The 27120-nt window shown below is 38.4% G+C and overlaps 1 protein-coding gene across 1 annotated transcript in view; it reads right to left on the bottom strand.

Annotated features, from left to right (window-relative positions):
• Positions 1–1721: 1721 nt before the first annotated feature.
• Positions 1722–27120, bottom strand: part of LOC122904560 (cytochrome P450 7B1) — a 171020-nt gene continuing 145621 nt past the window's right edge. Inside the window, exons 3-6 of the mRNA XM_044245531.1 lie at positions 24175–24762; positions 23485–23691; positions 12267–12442; positions 1722–4654 (exon numbers count right to left, since the gene is read on the bottom strand). Of these exons, the coding sequence (XP_044101466.1) occupies positions 4367–4654; positions 12267–12442; positions 23485–23691; positions 24175–24762 (1259 nt within the window). The 3' untranslated portion in view covers positions 1722–4366. The remainder of the gene's footprint in view (positions 4655–12266; positions 12443–23484; positions 23692–24174; positions 24763–27120) is intronic.

Genomic DNA, 27120 nt, shown 5'->3' with positions numbered 1-27120 from the left:
AGTATTTGTTACAACTTTATGTTTGTGTATTGCATTACACTCTTCAAAATAAATCCACATACCTTATTATGTTTAATCCTTATCATGAACCTTCATGTCAAAAAGGCCTTATTCTTTTTATTTGCAAATAAGGAACTGAAGCAATGAGAGGCAAAATGACTGGTCGATGACAAACTAGTCACACCATTGCTGGAATCCATGTCTTTTAACTTATTTCTCCATGACATATTTTTCTATTCACAGACACGCTTCAACGACTAGATGTATGCCTGTTATAAGACTCTCTTGTTTTGGTTCTACTGTCCATTCCTTTTATATAACAGTTTCTCACCCATTTTGTTTATTCTTACTTTCTATTCTAAATTCTTGTACACACTTCTAATTATAAGTGAAGCAGAAATTAGAATTGAATAATTTCCTGTGTTCTCTCTACTGTAACATTGCAAAAGTGTACTATTGAAACAAATGTAAGAACATGCAGGTTTCTACTTCAGGTCATATGGTGGACTAGATGTCCTTCTAGGATGCAAAGAATGGGCCATGCTTGGTGGCAGGCAGAAGAGAAAGCCTAGAGCCCAGATTGGGGATGTGTGTGTGTGTGTGAAATCCAAGACTGAGTCATAAAGCCCAGAACTCACAAAGGGAACATCCTTGTAGGTGAACTCGGAAGAAACCTTGCTCCACAGAGCAAAACTGAGAGTAGATCTGCCTCTCTACGTAATGCTGAAGGAAATAAAACAAAACAAAACAGAAAATCTCTCCTGTCTATTCCTAACCACAGGGCTGCTTTGTAGCTGATTTAAGGCTAAAACCCACATTACCTATGTATCTCCCACCCATCATCCCCTCTCAAGCTGCAAACTTAAAGTAATGTGCGTTTGATCATAACATCAGCAGTCTGATAAAAGAAACTCAACTTCTCCCTGAAGGAATGAGTTTTAAATTCAGGTCTTTAAAAATTTCCAGAGATAAAATTCCAAGGAATATGGGCTCAATAAACAATCAACACTGAGTAAGAGTTCAACAGACAAACTATAGAATCAGACACACAAAACACTAATGATTTAGAAATATCAGATACATAACATAAAATTAGTTTCCTAATATACTTGAAGAAATGGAAGAGGATATGGAGCATATGATGAAGGAAAAAGACACCAGGGCGCCTGGGTGGCTCAGTGGGTTAAAGCCTCTGCCTTCGGCTCAGGTCATGAACTCAGGGTCCTGGGATAGAACCCCGAACCAGGCTCTCTGCTCAGCAGGGAGGTTGCTCCCCACCCACCCCTGCCTCTCTGCTTACTTGTGATCTTTCTGTCAAATAAATAAATAAAATCTTTAAAAAAAAAAAAAAAAAAAAGACTTCAAAAATGACCAGGCAGGATGCCTGGGTGGCTCAGTCAGTTAAGCTGCTGTCTTTGGCTCAGGTCATGATCCCAGGGTCCTAGAATGGAGTCCCGCATGGGGCTCCTTGCTCAGCAGGAAGCCTGCTTCTCTCTCTGCCTCTGCCTGCCACTCTGCCTGCTTGTGTTCTCTCTGTCTCTGACAAAAAATATAAATGAATAAAGTCTTTTTAAAAAAATGACCAGGAAGTGGGCACACGGGTGGCTCAGTTGGTTAAGTGTCTGCCTTCGACTCAGGTCATGGTCCCAGGATCCTGGTGGCCAGCCCCATTTCAGGCTTTGGGCTTGGCTGGGAGCCTGTTTCTCTCTCTCCCCATTGCTTGTGCTCTCTCTTTCTCTCTTAATAAATAAAATCTGAAAAAAAAAAAAAAAAAAAAGACCAGATAGGAAGAACAAAAGAGCGTTCTCAAATTGAAAATGTAATCATTGAACTTAGCACATTCAGTGGGATCAGAAAAACTGAAAGCTGACAAGTTGGCAGCTGGCACCCTGGCTCAAAATCAACCCACAGAAGGAAGAGGGTCGTAAGGACCTGAGGAGAGAACATAACAAATCTAGAACATCTCAGAGAGAATGCAGGCAGTCACGGACTGTGTGTGTGTATGTGTGTGTGTGTGCATGCACGTGTGCACACGCACTACAGGGGTAGCAGTCCAGAGTAGAAGATTGTGGACACAGCTGTGGGAGGATTTTTTGTTCCTACTTTGGCCTCTACCCCCAATTAAGTATCTGATGGATACAGTTTCTATCACAGGATGAAGAGATTTAAAACATGGTGGGTACATGTTATGGCATAGCAGTTAGAAGCAACAGATTAAATATATATGTATATGTGTGTGTGTATACATATATATAAAGTAATACGAATATATCTTTAAAAACATAGAGTTTAATAAGAAAATTAAGAAGGATCTCTTATATAGAAAATTCATTTATGTAAATTAACATGCACACAGGTACTATATTCTATAAAAATATATACTTATGAAAAGACGAATATCAAACACATTGAATGCTTGCCTATGACAGGGAGGAGTATAGCAGTGAAGGTTAGGAATAAGATAGAATAAGTAGATAAAAGCAGAGGGGACAAATCATAACTGTGTACCATAAACTAATAAGTATAAGGAGCATGATTACTCAATGCTATGAAGTTAAATAAAAAGAAAGAAACAAACTCCATGGATGAGATAAAGAGCAGATTAGGTACACGGTGTAAAGACAAAACTGACAGTGAGATCTAAACAGATGACCTAGAATATAAAATAGAGGTAGAAAAAATGGGGAGGAAAGATCAAACAACATGGAGTGTAGAGAGAGAGGATCTAATAGAGTCTGGGAGAGGTATTACTCCAAGATTATGGCTAAGAATACTTCCTACCCAATGAAAGACACACATTCTCAGACTCAAGAGGCACTGTGACATGCAAGAGTGAGAAATTGAGACTAAGAACATCAAAGACAAAAAGAACACGTTAACCCTATCAGAGAGAAGAGGCAGACTGCCTTCTGAATAATTAAAGTAACGGCTAACCTCTTGACAGCAATGATGGAAGCCATAAGAACATGCAGTATCTTCAGAGGGCTGGGAGGAAATAGATTTGTGCACACAGCAAAATCAACTGTCAAGAACGAAGGCAAAAATAAAGACATCTCCAATCAACTAGAGCAGAGCTCAGCTAGCAGAGCCCCACTAAGAAATATTTAGAGCATGTACTTCAAGAAGGAGACTATAAATCCTAGAGCATCTATTGATTAGTAAGTATTGTAAGAATTTTATAATGTTACCTTAAAAATAAATCTCCTTTTAAAAAACAGTAGTGCAACACTGGAATAGTAGAAGTTCCAATCCACGTGATGCAAATTAACTGAATTTTATTACCTGCTTTTCCTGTTTAAGTACAGAGGCATCATTTAGGTCAGATGCCAAATAATCACCTGGTAAATTGAAATTAGAAAGCTCTGAGTTATGGACACAATGCTGCACTGTGGGATTTAAAATTATACTGCATTCTATAATGGTGTAACTCCAAAGAATACAGATCAACTCCAAGTCCGAAAGGTGATGTGTCAAGAACAAATACTGCGATCTGATTTCTCAGTTTATATAAATGGAAGCATTTAGGAAAGAGTTCACTGCAATACTGGCATAATCATCAGAGTTTACACTAAAACCAAGTGCTACCATCAATCCTGTCATGATTTTAACATTTGCTCTTACCAAACAAATACCAAAGTCTCAGGCAAATGTTGAATATGTAATAGGTTTTGTGTGTTCTTATACATTAAATCTTTTCAGTATCTAACTCAACATGAGTGGTCTTACATAACAAGAAATTTTGTTGCATTGAGCCTTAGTATACAAAATAATAAAGAACACTTATGGATGATTAAATATTGAAGTGAAGTTGGAGCATTTAATCTACTGCAAAACTCATTTAAGGGAAACGTACCCAGGTGGTATAGACATTATTGATATTACACTTGAAGGGAACATTTTCATCCAGTTTATCTCATGAAAATTTAATTTCCTTCTTCTCTGAGAATTTGGAATTTGTTAGACTGTGTCCATTTTCAGCACAAATTTCCACTAGTACATAAAGTGTGATTTTACGTATTAGAGAAGAATCTGAGTGACTTAAAAAAAAAATCCCACAGAGCCAAATTTATTGTGGTACATTTATCATGACAAGAAAACATCACAATATGTAGAAAAACATAAAAAAGCTATTTTATCATTATGCTGATTTTGATGTCTATTTTCATGTCAACATCCTGTTTTAGTTTATGATGGGTTTTGTGACCAGGTACGAACGGGACTGATCGCCGATCAAATATAAATTTGCACTTTTTAAAACAAACAAACAAACAAAGCAATTATATTTGCAGAAATTCAAAACAAATAGATGAGCCACGGACATTTAGATTAGTTTGGATACATTTCTCTTCTTTCTTTTTTTCCTTCTCTAAGATTTTACTTTGTACCTGAATAAAACATCAGAAGCCGGATGCTGAATGCCAAATAAAAGTCGACTGTAGTTTGCTTCCATAGGTTTATCATCAATTATTTCTAAATCAAAGTAAGTTAAAAGTATAACCAACAACTGCTTTACTTCAACAATTGCCAAAAATCGGCCTGGACACTTGCTGGCTCCAAATCCAAATGGCAGCAGGTAATACTTCAGCTTCTTCCCGTTTTTGAAAAAGGCAGTTTTCTTTTTACCGTCTTCTACAAAACGATCGAATCTAAACTCCTGCAGAGAAGAGACAAGGAGTGTTAAAGTGCAAAATTTACATGAAATAGTTGGAGGTCAGGTCCACAACGTGGCCCATTCTCTCTGCCCATCTAAAAAGGTTCTTTTAATTCTGCAAATGCCAGAGAGTAAAGCTTGACTAGGTGCAAATTATGGATGAACTTTCTTTTTTTTTTTTTTTTTAAGATTTTATTTATTTATTTGACAGAGAGAGATAGAGATCACAAGTAGGCAGAGAGGCAGGCAGAGAGAGAGGGGGAAGCAGGCTCCCTGCTGAGCAGAGAGCCCAATGCGGGGCTTGATCCCAGGAACCTGAGATCATGACCTGAGCAGAAGGCAGAGGCTTAACCCACTGAGCCATCCAGGCGCCCCTATGGATGAACTTTCAAAAAACCTCAAATGCTACTAGGAAATGACTTCTCCCTTATCATCGTGAAAAGCACATACCTATATGACTCTTCTTCCTAATTCGCACCTCTCTCTTACGCTGTTTCCTAATTGAAGAGGTAGTTTCTTTAGTTTTGTTCCCTAAGATGGTCCTTCTTGGTGGACAGACGTTGGGTAGAAGGTAAGGGCACGGCCACCATTGTTATGAATGTCTTTGGCCCCAGGAGCTGCCTAATATGCCTTTTCTACTCCTTCTCAGTCAGTTCCTGATGGCTGAGAACTTCAACCTAAGATTCAGTGCTTATGATTGGGTTAAACAGACATAAAATGAAATTTGAAATTCACATGAAGCCCTAGAGAGGAACTAAACCACAAAACCCATCTTGCTTGTTTTTTGATGTTGTACTGAATTTCTCCACAGTGCTATTACAATGGACTCCTTTTGGGTTAACTGTAGGGTGGCAGGTATTTCCGATATGTTTTCATAAATAAGTTACATTACTTGTTACAGAAAATTATGGGACTGGTTTATCCAGGGTGTTTAGCCTGGCATTAATTTACTCTCACTTGAGTTTCTGTGAAGAAGCTGAGTGACCTTATTTCAGCCCATGGTGAATTAAGCCATTGATTAAATTAATGCACGTGGCATGCATGAAAATGACCAAGTATTTCCTATACTTGGTGCTCATTAGCATTAGATCTGCTCAGCACACAAGTTTGGTATGAACTACATGAAGTCAGAGGCAAAGAAGCAGGTCAGACTGAAAGCATTTCATGTTATAGTGAAAACCTTACAATCGGCAGACAGGTTCCAAATCCGTCAAAGAAGACCTAATTTTCCCACTCAGTATGAATGACATTGAAATAATTTCCTTTAAAGGTACTGGTCTTGTCTTCTTTTACCTAGGCACCTATTTTGATAAATATTCATGCTTGGAAGGCACACTTTGGGTGGTTTCCATTCCCCTCCAACTTGCAAGTTGGTGCAATCATTAAGGCCAAATTAATCCACATTAGAACACAAGTAATTTTCCTCCCCACAGACAGTTCTGGGATGTATCTGAATAGGATCTAACTAGTGCTAAACTAAAAATATCCGTGCTTCCCGGTAGTGATGAACAAGGACACTCTGTTGACATGCACGTATTACTGGAGATAGAGTACAATATGGTACTCTCTTTTCATGACCTTTTCCATGACTGGGGCCCAAGCCTGCTTGCCTGAGTGTAGGACTGCTCCTTCCTCCTTCTCGCTGGCCAATGTGAGGAGAGAATACTCCACAGGAGGTCCACACATAGCCCAGTCAGTTCACGTTAACTAACTCATGAAATGATTTGTTGGGAAAAGATCTCACTATAGCCACACTCTTTAAGCCAGGAAGTACAAAATGAAAACTTGACTTGGGTTTGACTTCATAGTGTCCTGATTTCATAAATAAGCCAACAACTGCTTTGTTTCATGGCTGCCTTGTTCTTCTTTGTGAAAGTGAATGTGCTGCTCTCTGAGAGGTCAGTGGGATAAATGCATGACGCCCCCCTGCAACCCTGTGACCTCCAGGTAGTGTTCACAGTCAATTCCCTCAAATTTCTACTCATTCAGCAATGTCTCTCCTCTGGTTTTCCACCAGCTTTGATTCCATTTCCTTATAGTAAATGTCTTAGAAATTCCTACTTAGTTGTTTATATTAAGAAACAAGCAGAGGAAAGGCCAACTTCTTTTGCTCTGTTACTACATCAAGCTCAAAGGGCACATGGGCATAAATATATTTTTTGAGTCAAAATTTACTTTCAGTTTGTTTTCCATAGTCAGGGCATGCAGACCCAGAGCAGAAACCAATATTAGGACAGGCCTGTGGCAGAGCTAGGGAGATGGTTTGGTTTTTGCCAAAAAGATAAGGGGTATGGTAGTTTTACCTATAAGATTCTGGGGTCATAGTGACATAGAATAAAGTGGTAGGAGCTCACGATACACACATTCATTTGGAACAATTTAAATGCAGGACTTGTCATGTTGACATAAACTTTTTGCAGTCACCCTCACAGCTCAGCACTTCAAAACTAAAAACGGTCAATTAAATGCCATAATAGTAAGTGGATGAGAATAGAGAATTCATGAAAGAAAGGGCATGACACTGTAATTCCACATCACCCCTCTCATAATTCTTGTGGTTGACTTCTGAACATCTATCCTCTGCTGAGGTTTGTCTAGGCACCCACCACAGGAATCACGCTGCCCTGGCCTCTGACTGATTGAGGATAGGGTATGTGACCCAATCTCGTCACTGCTAGAGAGGAAACATCTGTGACGACATCTGATAGAAGTTCATTTCTTGTGAAGAAAGAAAAACAAACAAAAAAATGCTTAATCCCTTCTCCTCTGGACCTAGTTATTTGTGAGTCTGGTGCCTGCAACAGCAATGGCCTCTAGGTTGAAGAGGGAGCTAAACCCACAGGAGATGGCAGAGCCAAGAAATCCCAGGAGATTGGAGTTGTCACACTGTCTTATTTATCTCTGTATTTTCAAAGCACCCAACATAGTGCTATGTACATAGTAGAGGTTCCATATACATTTGTTGAATTAATGCATAAATACATGACAATAAAGTATATTTTAAAAGCAATCTTCAGGCTTCTGGAGAAAACACAGATATTGAATGAGTAAATAAACATGTAGAGAATGAAACATGGATGAATATTCAGCGTTCATAAGTAGAGAATGGTATAATATTTAGCATGAGAAATCAAGATTGGATACATGATACAATTTTCTGGATAGAAAAGAGTTTTGGTGCAAGTGACTGAGGAGGATTGAACACCCTAATTTGTGTGCTCCGAATATTGTCTTTAGATAAGTTTAAGAGATTTGTTTTGAGCACTTCCTATAGTATGACAAACATTGACGTTAAAAAGGCATTAAAACGTAGTCTTGCTGAGGTAGGTGACATACAGTTTAGTCAGGGTTTGGATTCACTCAATTATCATTTGGCGTGTAGGAATTCAGATTAGAGAATATACGGACTTCTTAAAATAAGAACTGTCAGTGTTTTGAGTGGACGACTAAGGGGCAGCGAGCGCTCTTGCCTTTGGGTACACAATCAGCCCTCCTGGGAGCACGATGACAGGGTTCCTTTCTATCTGCATGACTTAGGTTCTAATTCATTTGTACTAGCACCAGAGAGTGTGCCCATCTCCTCCAAACTCTACGTTTAGAGTTTTCACAGTAGTCACATGAAATCAGCCACGTGGGATATTTAAGCCACAAAAATTTGACAAAATCAGGGCTTCTCAGAGGGCCGTTTTACCAGCACACTGATGATTCCAACAAAATGAGTATGAAGGCCAATTTACCAGTGTGGCAGAAACCCTCTCAACAAAAAGCGCTTAGCTCTGAGAACACAGCCCTGTGATAAGACCAATTCCCTAAACTCTAAGCTCTTAAAGACAAGGGTCTTTTAAATTTCTGTGCCCTCCGCCCCCGCCATTATGCCCATCAAAATGCTTTCTGGATAACAGATGCTCAGTATATATTTGTTTCCTTGAAGAATACTGGTGGCATTATCTTTTCCAATTTGAGGTACAGACAAAAAATTAGAGTATTTCCTCATTTGTTATGATGAGCATATTTGTAGAGCAGTGACAATAATCAGAATAATATTGCTACAACAGTTTTTAATAGTGATTTAGAATTTATTCAAGGGCTTTCAAATTCATTTTATCATTTTAGAATCCCTACACGGCTGAGAAGTTAGATAGGGCAGACTTGCATGAGGTCAAATAAGGTCTTTCACTTTCAGAGCTTTTGGGAGCGCTCCGCTCCAATGGCTTTGTAATTACTTTCTTGTTTCCCTGTGTCCTTACTTTAGGAGGCTACTTGGCTGTGTTAAAGCGTTACCACCTTAAAAGTTTGCTGTTTCTTCCCTATGGCTCCATGGTGTTTCCAGGCTTCCCTTTGTACCTTAACATGTCTGGTCACAGAAAAACCAACCAACAGGTTTACTCCTCTCCATAACTCCAGGTCGAGATGCTGCATTTTGGCAGAAAGGAAATCATCACCATTTACTGATTATTTGAGCGCCAGATGCTTGAATTCTGGCTAATAATAGATGTAAATTTGAGGAAGGCTTCAGAAAAATTTCAAAAGCTATCTATTCCTAGTTAAATTATCTAGGCTTTTTTGAATAGCATTTAGACCAAAAAAAACACAAAAAACAAAAAACAAGAAACAAAACAAAACCCACACACACAAAAAAAACAGAAAAAGAGGGAAAGGAAAACTGAGAAGGGTGTTTCCTGCGCTCTCTCTCATTGTCTTCAATTTTAGCTGTCAATTTACTTCAGGTGTAGGCAAGAGCCACCTAAGTGGCTAATATCACAATAAACTAAGTACCCGATATTCAGAAAAAGAATAATTCTTTACACAGAAGTTACGTGTTGATAGCTTATAGACCCAGATAGGTCCCCAAACACTTTTTATTTAGCCCATTGTTGTGTTTTTAAACATTATTTTCCCAAACCTTTAAAAATTCTGGTTTACCCCAAAATCTGTTTTCTGAGGTTTTTTTTTGTTTGTTTGTTTTTTTAATGACTCAGCCATGCTAGGCCTACATGCTTTTAAGAGCTAAAGGCTAATTCATAAGTAACCAAATGGTCTTACTTATTAGCTCTGGGCTCTCCTTTCCCCGTAGTTTTTACCACTCCTGATAGTATTGCTACATTTATACGCAAGCCATTTCATCCATTTGTTCTAGTTAGGCCCAGTACATATTTGAATATGCAATATTGGTGGTAATTTAAAATTCTAATTAAAGTGTATTTTCACTTTCAGAGCATTCATCCATTCCAGCAACGCCTTATTTATTTGCCTTGTGGACAGCCTCCTGTGCTGGGCACTGAGAATGCAGAGAAGACAGTGAGTGATGTGGTCTTACCCCTTCTGGAGCTTTCAGCATATGGGAGCACAGACAAGCAAACAAGTAATTGGAAAGCAGCAGGTGCTTTGCAGTGTAACATAGGTCCAACAGGACACAGAGTTGGCAATGGCCAATTCTCTGAGGAACGAGGTGGAAATCAGGAACACTGCCAAAGAAGAGTGATGAAGGGTGATTCTTGTGGAGTAATCTGGAACCTCTTGAGTGGACAAGAAGGAAAATTCGAGGAATAGAGAGGTGTGTGAAGGAAGACCATGGACTCTTTTTGGAATGTGATATTCTAGAGTCTCTTGGGCTTGAACATCCTGAAATTTTCATGCATCATTGGGTTGGGAGAACCTATGTTCTGTGAAGGTTCTTCAGTCTCTGTGTCTTCAAAGAAGGCCTATACTTACATCTGGAGCTAGTCTTCCTCAAATTTCTGGACTCAGATCTACTGTCTGTTTTCTGTATCTAAGGCCTGGTCTTCCCATTCAAGATCTATAGGGCACAAAACATAGGCAGTGGGGAATATGAACCTCTGAAGAGCTTCTGGATCAATGCTCTCAGGGACAGATGGCCCAGGACAGAATTTCCCAGGATTTCCTTCTCTTTTTTACTGTCAAGGGATGGTGGTTTCAGATGGGCATCTATTCTGTGAGCATCTATGGCATCTACTTATTGTCATTCTATGTTGATAAAAATCACAGGAATAAAGCTATCTGCCTGATAGTGGTAGGTACTCAGTAAATGTTTATAGAAGGAATGATTATGTAAGTCCTTGCCAAATCATATAAAAATGGTTCTGAACCATGCCATATTTTTCTGTGCCGATAATTATCACCATTCTGCAACTAATTTCAAGAAGATAATGTTGGCAAAAAAATTACCTAGTTAATTTTGGGGACCAAAGAACAGTACCACAAAAATAGCGGTAATTTGGTAAACGTGTATCGTATTGATAACTGATAACATGTATTGCTGATAACTTTAATGTTGATTCTGCCATCATGATATGAATGGTAAACTTAATGAGTAATGGAGCAGTCACATAATGTAAATAATAAATAGAAGTTAAATTTAAAAAATTATAGATAAAAATGAAAGTTAAAATTTTAGATATTTTTCAAATATTAGTTATTATCTGCCCCATTTATTGAATATCTATGTGTGGAATTTTTTTCTAATATTTACAAATGTGGAGACAAAGCCAGTTGTCCACAGAATTTTCATGCACTCAAATCATTCTGATATGCTGTCACCTACATATAACGTCTCTTCTTCTGAAACACAGAGGAACCATAAGTATACTTTCCTTCTCACTTGAAAAAATTTGCCTTTGCTGGTGCAATAGATACAAGTTATCTCATTGCATTTGGAGTTTCTCCTCTTCTTATTAATTTCCAAAATTCAACACTATTTTAATCTAGCCTGGCTGCAAACCATCTGACTTAGAATGCTTTAAAAGTGATCCTGCTATGAACTGCTCAAAAAGAGCAATGGAGTTTACCTTTGAAAAATAGCGTTTTCTATACAAAAACCACTATAGCAACAGCACTACTTCATGAGACGCTCAGGCAGACTATGACTGCATTCAATTTGCATGCAGGTGGTGAACCTCTGAAGTGGTATTAAGGGATGAGCCAGGGTGGATTAATTTCCAGTCTTTGATATTCATTAACTCCAGCTTCAGAAAAAAATACAAGGGGATGACACAATTACCCTCAGAGCTTCACCCGGGAGCAGCAGCTTTACAATCTCGGGTTCATAATGCCATTCTGACTGATCAAAAAGGGGCATATACCTGAGGTAAGTGGTGAAAAAGTATATGGGCTTAAATACGGCAATGATGCCGTTTGATCTGGGGACAGTCAACCCCATTCTAGAAACACTTAGCAAAACAGTCATCCTTCTTTATTCTCTGAGCCACCCACCAAGAGCTAGCCCTCCATGGTTTTCAACAATTCTCTGCCAAGCACAACCTATTTTTGGCCTAAAGCTAATGATGGCCAAGGTACAATGCCTTTCATTTGAAGAAGTCAGCATCCAGTCTCATCATCCTATTTCTATTTATAGACCACAAAACCTTTGGAGAGAGATCCTTAGGAAACACTTCAGTAAGTTGGAAAAAGATCCCTAGGAAACACTTCAGTAAGTAGGAAAATTTTCCCACTGGAAGGCAAGACATAAGCCATCAATCTGTCTCAAATTCCTCCTGGAACAAGGTGGCAAAAGGAAGCTATGGAAAGTTAGTGTGAAGAAGAGGAATGTTCTCACAGTTATCTAAGAAAGAGCCACGACCGCTTGATGCTTGTTTACCTCTGGAGCCTCAAAGACCTCCGGGTCATAATGTATGGCTGGAGGAAAGATGGCTACCAAGTCCCCCTTCCGCAAACAGTAGTCCTGCGTCTCTGAATGTAGAGTCAAGTCCTCTTGAACAAAACGAATGATGCTTGAAAATGAGCATAGTCGTAAAACCTCGAGAACGGTGCTTTCTGAAGGACACAAGCAAGCAACAGCTTATTAAAATATGACTGCTCCTGAACGTTGCTCTCAGTTTGCCATTAAGCTCATTACCAATAGCTTTGATTGAAAAGGGAACCCTTTCTTAATCAGATCCATTGAACACCAAGGGGGAGTCATGGTGGTCTTGGATCATCATAGCAAGGAGGAGGTGGGGGAGACAGCTGGGACTTGGCCCATCACAGACAGAAGCCTGTGGTGCTGTACTTGGGCAGCAAGTCAGTAGCTAGGGTTTTTGTAGGAAGGAAAGGTTGGCAAGAAAGAAATGCTGTGTGATAGGTATATCCATTGGACATTAAAACCATCTCCCAGCCGAAGAACACTGCTGGTGGGTTTTTTCTCCACCCTTCAGAACAGTTACATCTTTAAAGCCAGGCTCAAGCATTTAATAATCACTTAGGCAGTTAATAGTAAAGTAATTGTAGTAGTGCTTTCTGCGATGGCTTAACACTTAATTTCTTTTTTGCTAGCTGTAAATAAAATGTGGGTCAGCATTTGTTGGAAAAATTTCAAAGAAAAAAGACTTGCATGGGATTCAGAAGAAAACCATCTTTTCCTCAGCATCCAGGGAAAATAACAGCCACCATCATAACCTGGAAGATTCCAGAAGCTGAATGTCCTTGCTTTCCCAGTGGCCTTCACCTTTTGCTCCTAGCACGACAGATTTTATGGCTAATTTCCGGCAATTTATCCTGGCAGTTTGAGGAGGAATTCCTTTGGGAATAATATGCATAATTTGCATAAATCATTCTGATAGCATGCATATCAGCATGTAGCTCCTGTCTAGGTCTGCATCTCTGCCTTCATAATCAAAACTGACTATGTTTTCACCAGCCTGAATGGGTCCTAGAATATAAAGCTTGATTCTTTCTAATCAGCAACGTGAAAAAGAGCTCCAAATTGAGAGCTTTCCCCCTTTCACATGGTAACAAATGGTTGTGTTTATGGCTTGCAATTTAGAATCTCTCTCTCTCTCTCTCTCACACACACACACACACACACACACACACCCCAATCTCTTAGTGTTCAGCAAAGCTCGGAAACATAGCATGCTCAGTTATTAGAGTAGAGCAGGGCACTGGTCAGTGAGGGCTTGCATCAACCAAAAAAGAAAAATAAATGCTATTCCACTAAAATGTAAATCTACGCCCAGCTTGCGCGAGTAGCTTTGGGTGCCTTCTCCCAGGACACTTCCCCCTCAGCATGCGTTTGTCTAAAGAAATGAGGCTGCGGTCCGCTCTGTGTGGCCGGTGTGGTGATTCAATGTGACGTACAGTGAGGCTGTGCATATTCTTTTGGACTGCCTTCGTTATTATAATCAGGCAGAGTCAAATCGGCTTGTTGGTGATGAGGCCAGAAAAGAACTTCGGTTTTGGAACGTGGACTCCACTGCAGATAGCCACAAGGCAACTGACACGACGGATCTCAGCTGGCAGGACACCGGTGACCAACATCTCTGTGGTGCAAAGCGAGGGTCGGTTTCCCACGTACGACTGCTGGCTCTGTTGGGTCAACAGCGGGACCGCAGCATTTTCGCTTGTGGTGTGAAACGGTAGCTGACATATGTAGCGATGCCGTTCCCCCAAGTCCAGTAGGGGTGTGGGAAGAAGAGAGACAAAAGCGAAATCACTGTGGGGTGGCTCTGCGACAGGGCAGGCATTTACCGGTCCGAACAACACAGTCCCATCCGATTGGCCGGCGGGGCTCGGGGGAAGCAGGGCAGCTTGCGCCCACTGCGGGATCGCAAATGACAATTGGGCAAGCATCTCTTATGCAGAAGTTAATCACAATAATGGAGCACAAAGTGGGGCTTAGCGGTCAGATCGTAAATGACAAATCTGTTTTACCTTCCAGTACCAGTTATGTGTGCAAGGCGAGGTTGGCTCTCGCTCTGAGCGATCACGCCGATGATCATTAGATGACAAAAGTAATGAGTTGCATTATTATCAACAATGGAGAGGGGAGCTTCCGTGGCTCTGCGTTACAACAGAACAGACACAAAAGCCAGCAGCTTTTCCACAAGCCCCAGTAAGAACGCGGGCAGAGCTCTATGCTGAGAAGAATGACAACTGCACAATAAAAAAAATTGCAGCCTCTACTTGTAGTTGTCATAGTTGAGCAGACACCAGCCAGTGCCACTGACAGACCAGCTGGGCCCTGGGAGGACTTCCATGCTGCACCAGGAGGTACAGTAAATTATCCTGCACGGTAGAGCAACATCTGTTTCTGTGCTAGTGCCGAACAAACAAGGCAATTTAAAACATACCAAGGGATAACCAAGCAACAAATGAACATGACCCTCATTTTTTCCCCCCTTCTCACACACGAGGTGTTAAACTTCATTGTGCAAGCACTCCACGAAAGAGAGGCCAGGTTGGTAGTTGATAAGGTGTTGTCAGAGAGATTTTACATATTTCCAAAATGGAAAGAAAAAGCTTATAGTATTGTTATTCTTAGAATCTTCCTTCCCCCTGCTATCTTCATTTCTTTTATACCAAAGCTAGCACTCAGTTCTCAATTCGCTCTAGAATTTAAAAAAAAAAAAAAAACTTTCCATATACTTATAAATATTCAGTCTTTAAACCTAATTTGCTATACTTAGTTCACATGCCTTCAAGCATTTGTCTTCCAATTTCCACTGAATAAATGCGTACTAATGAGAAGTAGAGCAAGCTGCTGAGGCAAAGCTGGGTGACTTGGGTCTGGCCTGCCACCAGCTTGTGATAGGCGGGCAAATTGAGTTAAAATGAAAAGTCTTGTCAGCTGAAATTCAACATGGTAGCCAAACAGCAAGCTGTCAATCATCCAGCCAAAACAAGGGACTGTAGGTAATAAAAGGTCATTGTGATCATTAGTGCACTTGGCTTTCATATGCAAGTTAATTTTAATTAAACATGATCTCTATCTGTAAATGTTTTATAAAACTTATTGTGCATAATGGATTGTTAATTTATACTAACATTTAGCAGGTAATAGGACCCTCTACTTATTAAAGCATTGTAGAGAAATGGCTATCGAGAATGCAAATATTTTGGGGATAATTTACACCAGGCACCACAAGGTGCCAGCAATTGTGATTGCGATTAAGATAAGGCTGCCTGTGTTTTATTAAGAGCTGAGCTTTACTAACTGGTATACAGTAGAAAACTGGATTATAGCATTCCCATGATGAACTTACAATTCAGGGCCTGAACTACCTCCTTCACCTGGCTAGGAGGGATCTAAAAATATTCTTATTAAGTATCCCTTCTAAGCAAAAAGCTGGGGAATGTGTTGAGCTAAGACATTTTACCACGTAACTGTGAAGGAAAATTGCAAACGAAAGGATATGCTGGTAGGAAAAGGCATGTACACTTTCTCTCTTGCCCTCAGATCTCCATTCTGGCTGTAATAATTGACAGATGATTCTCATTTGCAGATTTAAAGCGTTGAAGCAGCTCATGACAATCAATAATGCATGTAACAACGCAAACACAAATAAGCACATCCAAGTTTCTGCCTCACACTTAGGCCATGTCTGTGTATGTGGAATGAATGTACTGTGACATGGCCAGGCTGTTAATTTGGGTCATCTTAATGACTGGTGCAGACTGTCGTACCATCTGATTAGCCATGGTGATCAGTGGATAGCAGTGATGGCTGGAGTGAAATGGACAGCCAGGCCACGCTGTGGTCCACTGGGGCTGTACGCTTGGGCGGTCTTACAAAGGTGGATGAGGAGGGGGGAGAGGAGGATCTACGGGCAGCTGTCTAGAAGGTGTGAAGAAATGGAGTGAGGATCCAGGTGTGTGAGGGCATTTTTACACAGCTGCCTTTAAGACAGGTGAGAAGATCAGTTAGATATTATAATAATCACGGATGCTGGGAGGCTCAGTGGGTTGAGCACCTGACTCTTGGCTTTGGTTGGGTTCATGTCATGATCTCAGTGTGGTAGAACTGACCTCGTGCTCGGGGGGGGGTCCCCACTCAGTGGGGAATCTGTTTGAGATTTTCTCTCTGCCCCTTCCCCTGCATGTGCTCTCTCTCTCTCAAATAAATAAATAAATCTTTTAAAAAAATCAATTATAATAATCAGATAACTTAAAGCCAATAACTAGTTCTTAGCTCAACAACTGTGTTTTAAATAAAATTAAGAGTAAATCTGAACTGGTACAGAAGTCTACTTTCACTCTGCATTACAGACACAACATTTGGTTTCCTCTAGAAAAGTAAATTCAACATTCATATGTTTAATAAACATTTATTGGAGCGCCTGGGTGGCTCAGTCCTTAAGTGTTTGCCTTTGGCTCAGGTCATGGTTCCAGGGTCCTGAGATCAAGCCCCACATTGGGCTCCCCACTCAGTGGCAAGCTTGCTTTTCCCTCTCCCACTCCTCCTGCTTGAATTCCCTCTCTTGCTGTCTCTCTGTCAAATAAATAAAAAAATCTTTAAAAAAAATGTTTATTAAGACCCTACTCTGTTCAGGGCACTGGACCACTGCTACTGGTGAAAAAAAGAAAACACAGCAAATGGACTTAGCCTTCATGGACTCTGTAATCTGGGTAGTTCAGAGTTGGGAGGTGCATAAAGACAGGAATGAGCCACAAGATCCTAGAGAGGATTCTGCGCAATTTCTCACTAGATACCTCTCTAAAGATGGCATTCAGAATGTACATTTAGCAGAAAGTTATTTTTCATACTGAGCTGAAATTTCCTCCTTTTAATTTCTACTGTTTTGAAAAGAGGCAAAGGGAAAAAAAATTCTAATCCCTCTTCCACGTGACAGTCCTTTAAAAAAATTTAAAGACAACTGTCATGACATTTTTATTTTTAACATTTTTTAAAGATTTCATTTATTTTAGAAAGAGCGAAAACAATCACAGAGGGAGAGGGATCACAGAGGCAGAGGGAGAAGCAGACTCCACGCTGAGTGTGGAGCCTGATGTGGGTTCGATCCCAGGACCCTGTGATCATGACCTGATCCAAAGGCAGCCGCTTATCCACTGGGCCACCCAGGTATCCCTATCATGACATTCTAAAATTGTATGTCAGAGACAATGTGGCCTTCAGTCTTTTGACTTCCTGGGTGAATTCAATTAGCCAACTTGCCTCTTAAAAGGTGGCAGAAGTGGGTGTAGTATTTTAATTAGAAATGTAGAGAGGAACTACTTTCTTTACCCTGTATATCAGACTTCTTTTACTGTTTTGTTGGAAGCAGAGGGACAACAGATTTTTAAAATGATATCGCCACTGACTTAAGCTTTCTGATATTCCAGAGGTTATCAGCCCTGGCTGCCCATTAGAATCACCAGAAATGGTTTAAAAAAAAAAATGCTCCATTCCAGATCAAAGGAATCAGAACCACTGCATTAACTAAACCTTTAAATTAGTGGTTTTGAATCTTGGTTGCAAATTAGAATCACCTGGGGGAGCTTTTAAAGCCATCAGCCTGCACCCCAAACCAATGAAATCAGAACTTCTGAAGATGCGACCAGATATGACTAGTTTTTAAAGCTCCTGCGTTGATCCCAGGAAGTAATCAAGGATAAGAACCACTGTTTTTAAACCCTTCTCTGCTAAGCCACACATTTCCTCATCCTATTTATTCTTAGGCAATTGATGCTTGACCTAAGACCAATTCTTTGCCTTCTCATTGTTCCCCTCTCAAGTCCTGTTTCCAGTAATCATTGTGTCATCTAATCCTTTTAGCTCAGTGCTGAACTGAAAATCTGATACACGTCCAGCTGGTCTTTTTCACTTTTTGACTAATGCTTTCTTACCTAGAAAAATCTCACTGTCTGATCTCTGGTGTAACCCCTTTGTGAAATATACCTCTCCCTCCTTCTCCAGATAGAAGTTTCTAAACAAAGAATTTACACCTCCTGAATATACCCATTGGAAGAGAGGATTTCATTCAATTTATTGTCCAAATTATGCATGATTTTTCTTTCTTAAAAAATTAATTTATTCATTTGAAAGAGAGAGAGAGAGAGCAAGCACAGTTGCCAGCAGGAGCTGGGGCAGAGGGAAAGAATCTCAAATAGACTCCCCACTGAGTGTGGAGCCAGATGTGGGGCTTGATCTCGAGACTCTGAGATCATGACCTGAGCTGAAATCAAGAGTTGGATGCTTAACTGACTGAGCCATCCAGCCCCGTATGATTTTTCAAATATACAATTATTTTTAATATTGAATGAACTTTTTCAAAATAATGCCCACAATTGTGATGTTAATGATAAGGATAACTGTGTGTGTGTGTGTGTGTGTGTGTGTGTGTGTGTATGTGTGTGGAGGGGGGAGATAGGAACTCTATCATCATTATAATTTTTCTGTAAATCTAAACCTATTCTAAAATGAAAAATTTATTTTTATTTAAAAACACCGACAAGATAAATAAAATCTTTAAAAAAAAAAAGACTTGGAAAAAAGAAAAAAACTACCGACAAGATTCTGATGTGAACCTCGAGCCCCATCCTTACCCTCAAACTCAACTGTATCTGAGAATTAGTGATCCATATCCTTGTAAAATAGTGGTCAAGGTCTCTGGTGTAGTTCTCGAGCATTTGCTCCTTAACATGAGAGTATTTATGGGTTAGCTTTTGAGTTAGACTGGTCATCAATTTCCGGTTCTGCCACAATCTGGCTTCATGACTTGACTTGGTTAACTAATCTTTCTGAATCTTGTTACGTAATAATTAAGTGAAGATAATAATACTTGAGGGTTAAATAAGCTAATATATGTAAAGCAGGTAGCACAGTGCCTGCCACATAATGAAATAGTTGTTAATATTGTCATTCACACTGTGTCATCTGGAAATTAAAAATACAGTTAACTGTATGATCATCTTGTTCAAGTCATCTGATCTCATCCATGTGCATATCATGGCTGGCTTTGCTGAATCAGGATACAAAGAATCCCTACCCCCGTCTCAGCTCAGACAATGAAAAATGACTCTAAGGATTCTGCTCTCAGACATGTCCAAAAGAGAAGCGTGAGTGAGCAAGAAAACCCTTTACCCCCATGCAAGTTATTCAGCATTCTGATATTTTTCTCATCTCTAAAAATCATGCAAAATAATGGCTGCCCCAGCCCCCCAGGATTTTGGTGAAGATCACATGAAATAATGTTTGAGTCCATAAAATTGCCTTAAGATTTTGCCGTCATTAATATCTTTAATATTGATTACATCTAATACTCATCATTTGTTATTCAAGGATCTTTATCTTTCCCAACTAATCTTTTTTTTCCCTTTCTTTCTCCTCACTACTTACAAACAATGGGCTTAGCAATCTTTGATAGGATTTTGTTGGAGAATCACTGCAGGCTTATTATTCTAAGGCTAAATTTTATAATAGAGGATCTCCTTGCAAGAGAGTCGTGCAAATTCTGCTGAGTTTTGGTTTTATAGCACCTCCTTTTATTCCAATATCCGTCACGACCGCCATGTGTGTGACTTTTCTCATTTTGAGGATATGTAATTGAACAAAAATGAGGTGCCTGCAACTCGCCTGAGTTATTCAGTTCAGAAGTTACGATCTACTTCAACTTACATTCTTCTTACTTAAAGCAGGTTTGTTTTTTTCATGTGTGATGCACAGAAAGAGCACGCCTGTGTGGTGGCGTAGACTTGAATTTGCAACCAGCTTGGTTCACAAATAACTGAAAATGAAGAACACAGTGTACGTATTGCAGGGCACTGAGAGTCAGGATTGTTTTGGTGATAGCAAGAGATGACATTTATTGAACCCATACTTTTTTAGTTATGCATTATCTAGGTAAACGTGGAAGTCAGAAGTAGTATTCAGTGAGATTCTGTGCTAGCCATTTGTCAAAATTCCAATTTCGAGAGCTTCCTCTCCTTGCATTCTCTTTTATCTTACCTTCTCTCGGACTCGTCTTTTCTCCTTTTGCTTTTCCTGTCTTGGAAATCTATATTTCTAAATCCTACCTCCATTCCAGGTTTTTCTTTCTGGGAAAACAGAATAATTCTTACTTTTCTCTCAGGGTTTCTCAAACTTCGTTCAAACAACAAATTTCCCTACTGAGATTTTGGCCCCTACTGACATTTATCTGAGCCAACTGTAGTTAGTAACTTATTTTAAAAATTATATTTAAATTTTGTTGTAGAGACCTTTATTAAACATTGAGAGATATAAAATTGTAGTAAGGTCATGATAAGCATAGTCCTTATAATAAGGTACATAAATATACAAAAATAGGAAGTTGTGTTTTTCTTTATCTAAAAGAAAAGTTTGGAGTGGTTTTAAAGAAAGATTTTCAAGAGCCAAGGGGAAAAAGCATAAATCCCTCACAACCTCTTAAAACACATGATTGCTTTGAATTACTTAAACAGGCTTGGGACTTAAAAGCCCAATCTATGTTACATATTTTAACTTTTGCTGATATTAAGTGTATATTGATGTCAGAGGAAATTTGATACATGCAAGGCCTACAGGATGGAGGCACAAATGTCAATAATATATGCACAAGTACTCGCACCACGATAAACCTATGCCCCATTGGACTCTGTCTTCTATAATCACTCTAAAAAAGAGAAATCATTTCTGGTCAGGAATAAAGCACTCATTTCTATGGCATTCTAACTTCCCTTTCAACCTTACTTTATAATCAATGTAGGCTGACATGCAAAATCTTTGTTAAAAAAAAAATCTCTTCTTCTTCCTCGTTAAAAAACTTCTTACTAGTTAAAAAAAAAAGTGGCATTCATTTCATCCTTGTGATCTTTTTCCTTATAATACTAAAAATTCAAGATATCTTTAGAATAACTACATAGACCTCTGTCTTTAGGGACATGAAAAAAGGGAAACACATACACCCATAGCATGGGCGTACACTGTAAATTTTTAATCCTGTAAATCTTCCCTTTGTACAAAGAGTACATACTCTTCTGATGTAGAAGCCTATTCACAATTGAACTATGATGAGATGCAGAGGTCACCTGTTGTGTAATTGATTCATATAAAAATTCGTTTCAATCTGCATAAAACTGTATATCTCATATAAGGAAAAAATGCACATTATTTTCTAGAGGATTAAATTCTCGTAATGAACAACACTGGCCTCTGCTGGTAACCAAGGTCACAATGAACAGCGTCCACCTTTTCTAGATTGCTGAAGGTGCTGCCTTTATCCAGGTAGATCTACAATCTCTTGGGATCGTTACTCTTGCTTTGTTGATGATACAGGGGCCATAAATTTATGAGGGCTCCAAGCAGGAAAATCTCTAACTCTAGCTACGGACTTAAATGGACCCAAAGTGTAAGTCTGGAACTTGCCATTTCTTCTGATCAAATAAATTTAAACATTTCTGCTTCAATACCATCATTTTAAAATGATCTTTTCTTTCAACAAGATATTGAGAGTAAGAAGTTGGTGAATTTCAACTAAATTTTTAAAAGTAATAACTGAGTACAGAATACAAACACATACTCCTTTAAGTTTATTTGCTTTACTTCCCAGTATGCATTACCTGGTTCATAAAATACAACTGAAATAACGTGAATACATGGGAAAGCAACCTTGATTTTCATAGAACTCTGAATCTTCTACCCTGAAAATACTGTGTATCCATGTGAAGGTTACTGCCCAGAATTTTATGCAAATTTTTTGGATTTGTTCACCAATAATTCTGCAAAGAAAACCAAAATAATATTTGTATTTTAATAATGTTGGGATTATTTTCTTTCACTAAGCAAATATAAAATGTCTTTGCTAACTTATGCTAAAAAACAAACAAAAAACAAAACAAAAAAAACCCTAGAAGATGACACATGTATCCCAAACGATTAAGCAAGCTTAGCCACCTGTCTGGACAAGCTAAGCGTCCTGCTATTGCCTCTGATAAATCTTAGCCTGCACAATGGGAACATTCTCTAGAACACATGGGCTTTTCTTTTTAATGTCGCCAATAATCAACACTACTCAAGATCTGTAAGTCCTCTGCTCCCAGAAGTTCCCATCAAAGAACCTGGAACACACTTAAAAGATAAACGATTGAGACCAACATAGGCTAAAATACTTGTCTACGTTATCAGAGGAGTGAAGCAACAAAGATACATAAAGACTTACTCTTACATGCATCCAAAGGGTCTTGGATTATTGTATAGTAAAGGATACCACAGGAGGAAATGTCAATGCAGAAGGGACAGAAAATAACTCGTTAACATGGAATTTAAATTAGGGAGTTAAAGTTTGTTCACATAAGATACAAAGTGTCTCATCAAAACCATTAAAAGAGAATGCAATCCACTGTCATCAAAAGCTCACGTAGTGTTGCTGGTGTACAGGTATATGTAGAAGTAGAAAAATAACTGAGTCGCTCCTGACCTCAAATATATTTGAAATAGTGACCATGCATACTTCATGAGTTAGTGAATATTTTATAAAATATTGACATTTCACATGGAGTAATCAGTAGCTGCTGCTGCTTCTTTTCCTCCCTGTCTCCCTTTCTTTTCTACCTTCTTCCTTTTCTCCTCCCAAGTATATTCAAATCAAGAAGTTCCAGTGGAAATCACTTTTACTACATTTTTGAGAATCATACACTTCAAGCTGTATAAAACATCCTAACCTCTGCCTGAAAATGTAGACACCATCTTAGGTAAGAGTAAATGCATCTTGTACACAAGTAGTCGTTCTGAAATACTTCCTTTTTCAATCCCCAAATACCTTTCTTGTTAAGATAGTGTAGCAGTGTTTGGAAAGCGTTAGCACACCAACAGATGCTCAGAATCAAATGACTTAATAGGCATAAACTTTTTTTTTCCCAAATAATTGCAAAGCTTTGGGTTAGCCTTTTGCTTACCTTGCATAGTTAATTACCTAGGCCTTAATGTTTACATGTAATGAGAGTATCTACAGTTATAAACTACATAATTTATAATTGATGTAAATGGGTGTTATTATGTCAATTAGGCAGCTGTGTCCTCCACCTCTTGGTAAACAGCTTTGAGTGATAAACTGAGTTTGCAGAGAGGTACCTTCTTTTCTTCATAACAGATAAAAATAAATTACCTAGGTAGACCAGGCTGTCCAATTGTTCTCTGGTGAGGTGGATGGGAAATCCAGACCCTTTCTTTTGACCTGTTGACTGCAGCAAATGGTCAATTTCGTCACGCAGCACTGCCATAGCTTCTGGGTGCTGGAGAAGGTAATACATCGCCCAGAACATAGTTGGAATAGTGTTTGTCACAGAAGCCCAGAGAAAGCCTAAATGATGTGCTGGGAGAAAATAAGTGAAAAGGAAGATTAATAGCGTTTATTACACTGATTAGATTTGCAGTGTGCTAATTAAAAGATGTTAGGACACAGACCCAGCCAAGGATCAGTGCATGCTAATGAGGACCAATAGGCTTCTGAAGTCTAATTTTCTGCTTAATGAGAATAGTTTAAAATGTAATGTGCGTGTGGGGGGTGGGGAGGTGGGAGAGGAGATAAGAGGAGTAAATGCAGCTTAGTTATACTCTTTCTCATTATCCCCATTAAGTATCTTGTTTTACCACCTCAGCAAAAAAAAAAAAAAAAAAGAAAGAAAGAAAGAAAGAAATCAATTATCACAGAGGGTTGTTTCAGAGTAAAACATTTTATCATTAGCCAATTAGAAAGAGCATAAAAATTTTCAAGGTCACCATTTTGTCTTTTTATTTCAAAGGTCTATTGTAAATTGTTTTATTTTAGACAAGTAATCATTCAGAAGTTTCTTACCTCCTATTTCAAAGTCCTCAAGTGTATAGTATTTCTCCAGGATATCTTGCCTCATTTGAACAACTTCTGACCATCCTTGTGTCTTAGCTAAGTGTTCTGATGTCAAGAGTTTTATAAGTTTCTTTCTAATAGATTTGACATTTCCTAGAAGCTCTATCGGTATGTCTGATATTAAATATGGGAATTTGTCATCAAATTTTAAGAAATCATCTCTTAGCTCAGTAATAAATTTTCTCCTATTGCCAGCAAGAGATTGTCCATATATGGTTGTGAACGTGACCTCAAATATTACCGAGCTGCAGAATGTCAACAGGTATGCTGTGTTCCAAGTTGTGGTTTTTAATAGTTGGAGTTCAAAAACTTGTTTTAAATTCTGCATCATGTTTTCTGTGAGTATATCTAAAGCTGTCCCTCGTAAAAGATGATAGCAGCCATGAAGATCATCATTCATGTCATCATTGGTTGCCAACTTTTCGATGGAAAATGCTTTCTTTAATAGTTTATTAGTGAATACTCGAAAGCTTAATTTGTGACTTTTCATTACTAACTGGTACTGAAAAGGATCCAGGATAAATGTGATATACTTTCCTGAAAGAAATAAATGAGAATATGAGTTCGGTTGGGAGCAAAACAAACAAAATACCTTAACTTTGAAAATATTTTAATCAATATTATAAAGACCTTAATAACTAACATGTAGAGAGATGCAAAGTTTAATAAAAATCCGTTTTGTTCAGAGATCCCCCATATGTTTCTGTTAAAAATGGAAGATAAGTGGGAGAAACTCAAATATTCTTACGTTCTGAATGGCTTTTAAAAAGATACTGTGTTATTTTAACTAAATAACCAAATATTTAAACTACCCCCGAAATAACCTCAGAATCCCTTGACTTCAACATTTCTCATATTTTCCCTAAAAATACAAACAGAAAACAAACATCAAACAATAAAACATATCAAAGTTATTATTTACACTTTATAGAAAGCCATTTCATACTTGATATCATCTTAGCTTTGATTGGATATGATAATTTTAACTCAGACAAATGAAGATGTGGTATGAGGCAGATACTCACAAACTAATGTTTAGTGTGACACTAATACCAAATCACAAATGCCAGCATTTTCTTTTTTATAGATGAGAAACTAGTGGTTCATGGAGATTTAGTAACACATCCAAAGTGACCTACTGATTTGTGATTAAACAGGATTCCAAACAAGAACCTGTCCACTTATGCATTCATCCCTCCATTCAACATTTATTGAGATTCAGATACTTGTTTGGATCTCTTTCCTCTTAAGATAAAAAGATGTAAAGAAATAATTCTTGAAGAGGTGTGAACACAAGGTAAGGGAAACAGAAAGTGAAATCCACTTTGGTCTGCCCAGAGTTACCTATCAGCAAGTGTTCTTTGAGGTGATGACATTTGGTTTTTTCATAGATCAGTGTTGTCCAAACTTACCCAATTAAAAGACATAGAGTACTGGTTAAAAATACAGATTCCTGCCTGATTCTGATTCATGTGGTTGAGATGTGGGACCTATGAGTCTTTATTTTTGACAGGGGCCTGAAGGGATTTAAGGCAGCACAGTGAGGAACGTAGTCCTACTTTGGTAGGGCTCTCAAAATTCTCAGGACCTTGGAGAGTTCCAAGCTCTCACCGGCTCCCTCCAGAGCCTGCACAAGAAGTCACTCCCCATGCATGTTCTTTTCCTTACCCAGTGCTGATTTCTTACCATTAGAGAGCTGTTTTAAAACCCCTAATTAGAAGTATTCTGCACATAGTATTTAATAATGGCATTTAATAAATCTTTCTTTCCCAAGAACACACGTGAATTTAGATGATCCTACAAACTGCCATGCCTATTTATTGCCCTCTAGAAAACAATTAATAGACATGACAGTTTGTAGGACCATTCACACTTTCTTCTTCACTTTATTATTCCTCTCTGTGTGTATGCGTGTATATGAGTGTACTTTATCAGACCAGCAGCACCTCAATTGTTATTTATTGGTAACTCAAACAGCATCATAGAAATTAAATTGAACGTGGTACAAGATTTAGAATAAAGTTTTGAATAATTTTCAACCTAATTCTTGAAACGGTATGTGTTTTTGTTTTACAATTTTAAAACATAATTTAAGCTTTTAATATACATTCATGTACATGTGCTATATTTTTTCTAAAAATAAATCATATGTCTTGAATTTTATTCACCATATTTCTCCTTGATTTATTTAATAAGGTGGGCCAATCTAGGAATGAGGGTAAAGCTAGAAGTGGCTATTCATTTTGGTCAGACCCCAAAGCTGCAAGTATAAAGTAAACTGGATTTTTTCCCCTCAGGGAGAGCAAAAAGGACTCAACTGGATTGGAGCATATTTTATGACACCTGCTTTACCATAGCATCTTAATTAAATAAAATTGCCAGCATCTGCCTGACAAATAATTGAAAAAAAAAAAGAGTGAATTCTCTCATTTTGCAAAAGATATAATTTTAGGCAAAGCTATGTATTTTCACAGGTGGTGATTCATACTTTCCTCCTTTCACCAAATGAGAAGATTTTGCTAAATATCTTTAGGGTTATTTTAAATTAGCCACTAAAATTCAGGGAATGTATAAAAGGTTCAGTTTGTAAAACACAATTTTTAGGGAATATTTTGATTTTTTCCTACTAATTTTCTACATTCATTAAAATCTAAGCAGAAAGATAAAATTATATTCAGCCAAGACAGCATGAGCTACTGGCCATTGGCCTACTGAAGTAAAGGCTGTGTGCATGTGAGAGTTTTTGTCTACAGTTTGTTACAAATACACATACATTCCTTTCTCTCTCCCCCTCTGGGATAAGGATATGGGAAGAACTATGAGATTCATTTCAACTAAAAGAAACAAAAGCTAAATGTGGAAAAACTGGCTCCAGTTAGCAGCCAATTATTAATA

Source organism: Neovison vison, chromosome 4 (assembly GCF_020171115.1).
Source record: "Neovison vison isolate M4711 chromosome 4, ASM_NN_V1, whole genome shotgun sequence".
In the NCBI taxonomy this organism is placed as follows: Eukaryota; Metazoa; Chordata; class Mammalia; order Carnivora; family Mustelidae; genus Neogale; species Neogale vison.
This window is presented reverse-complemented; position numbering and strand designations above follow the sequence as displayed.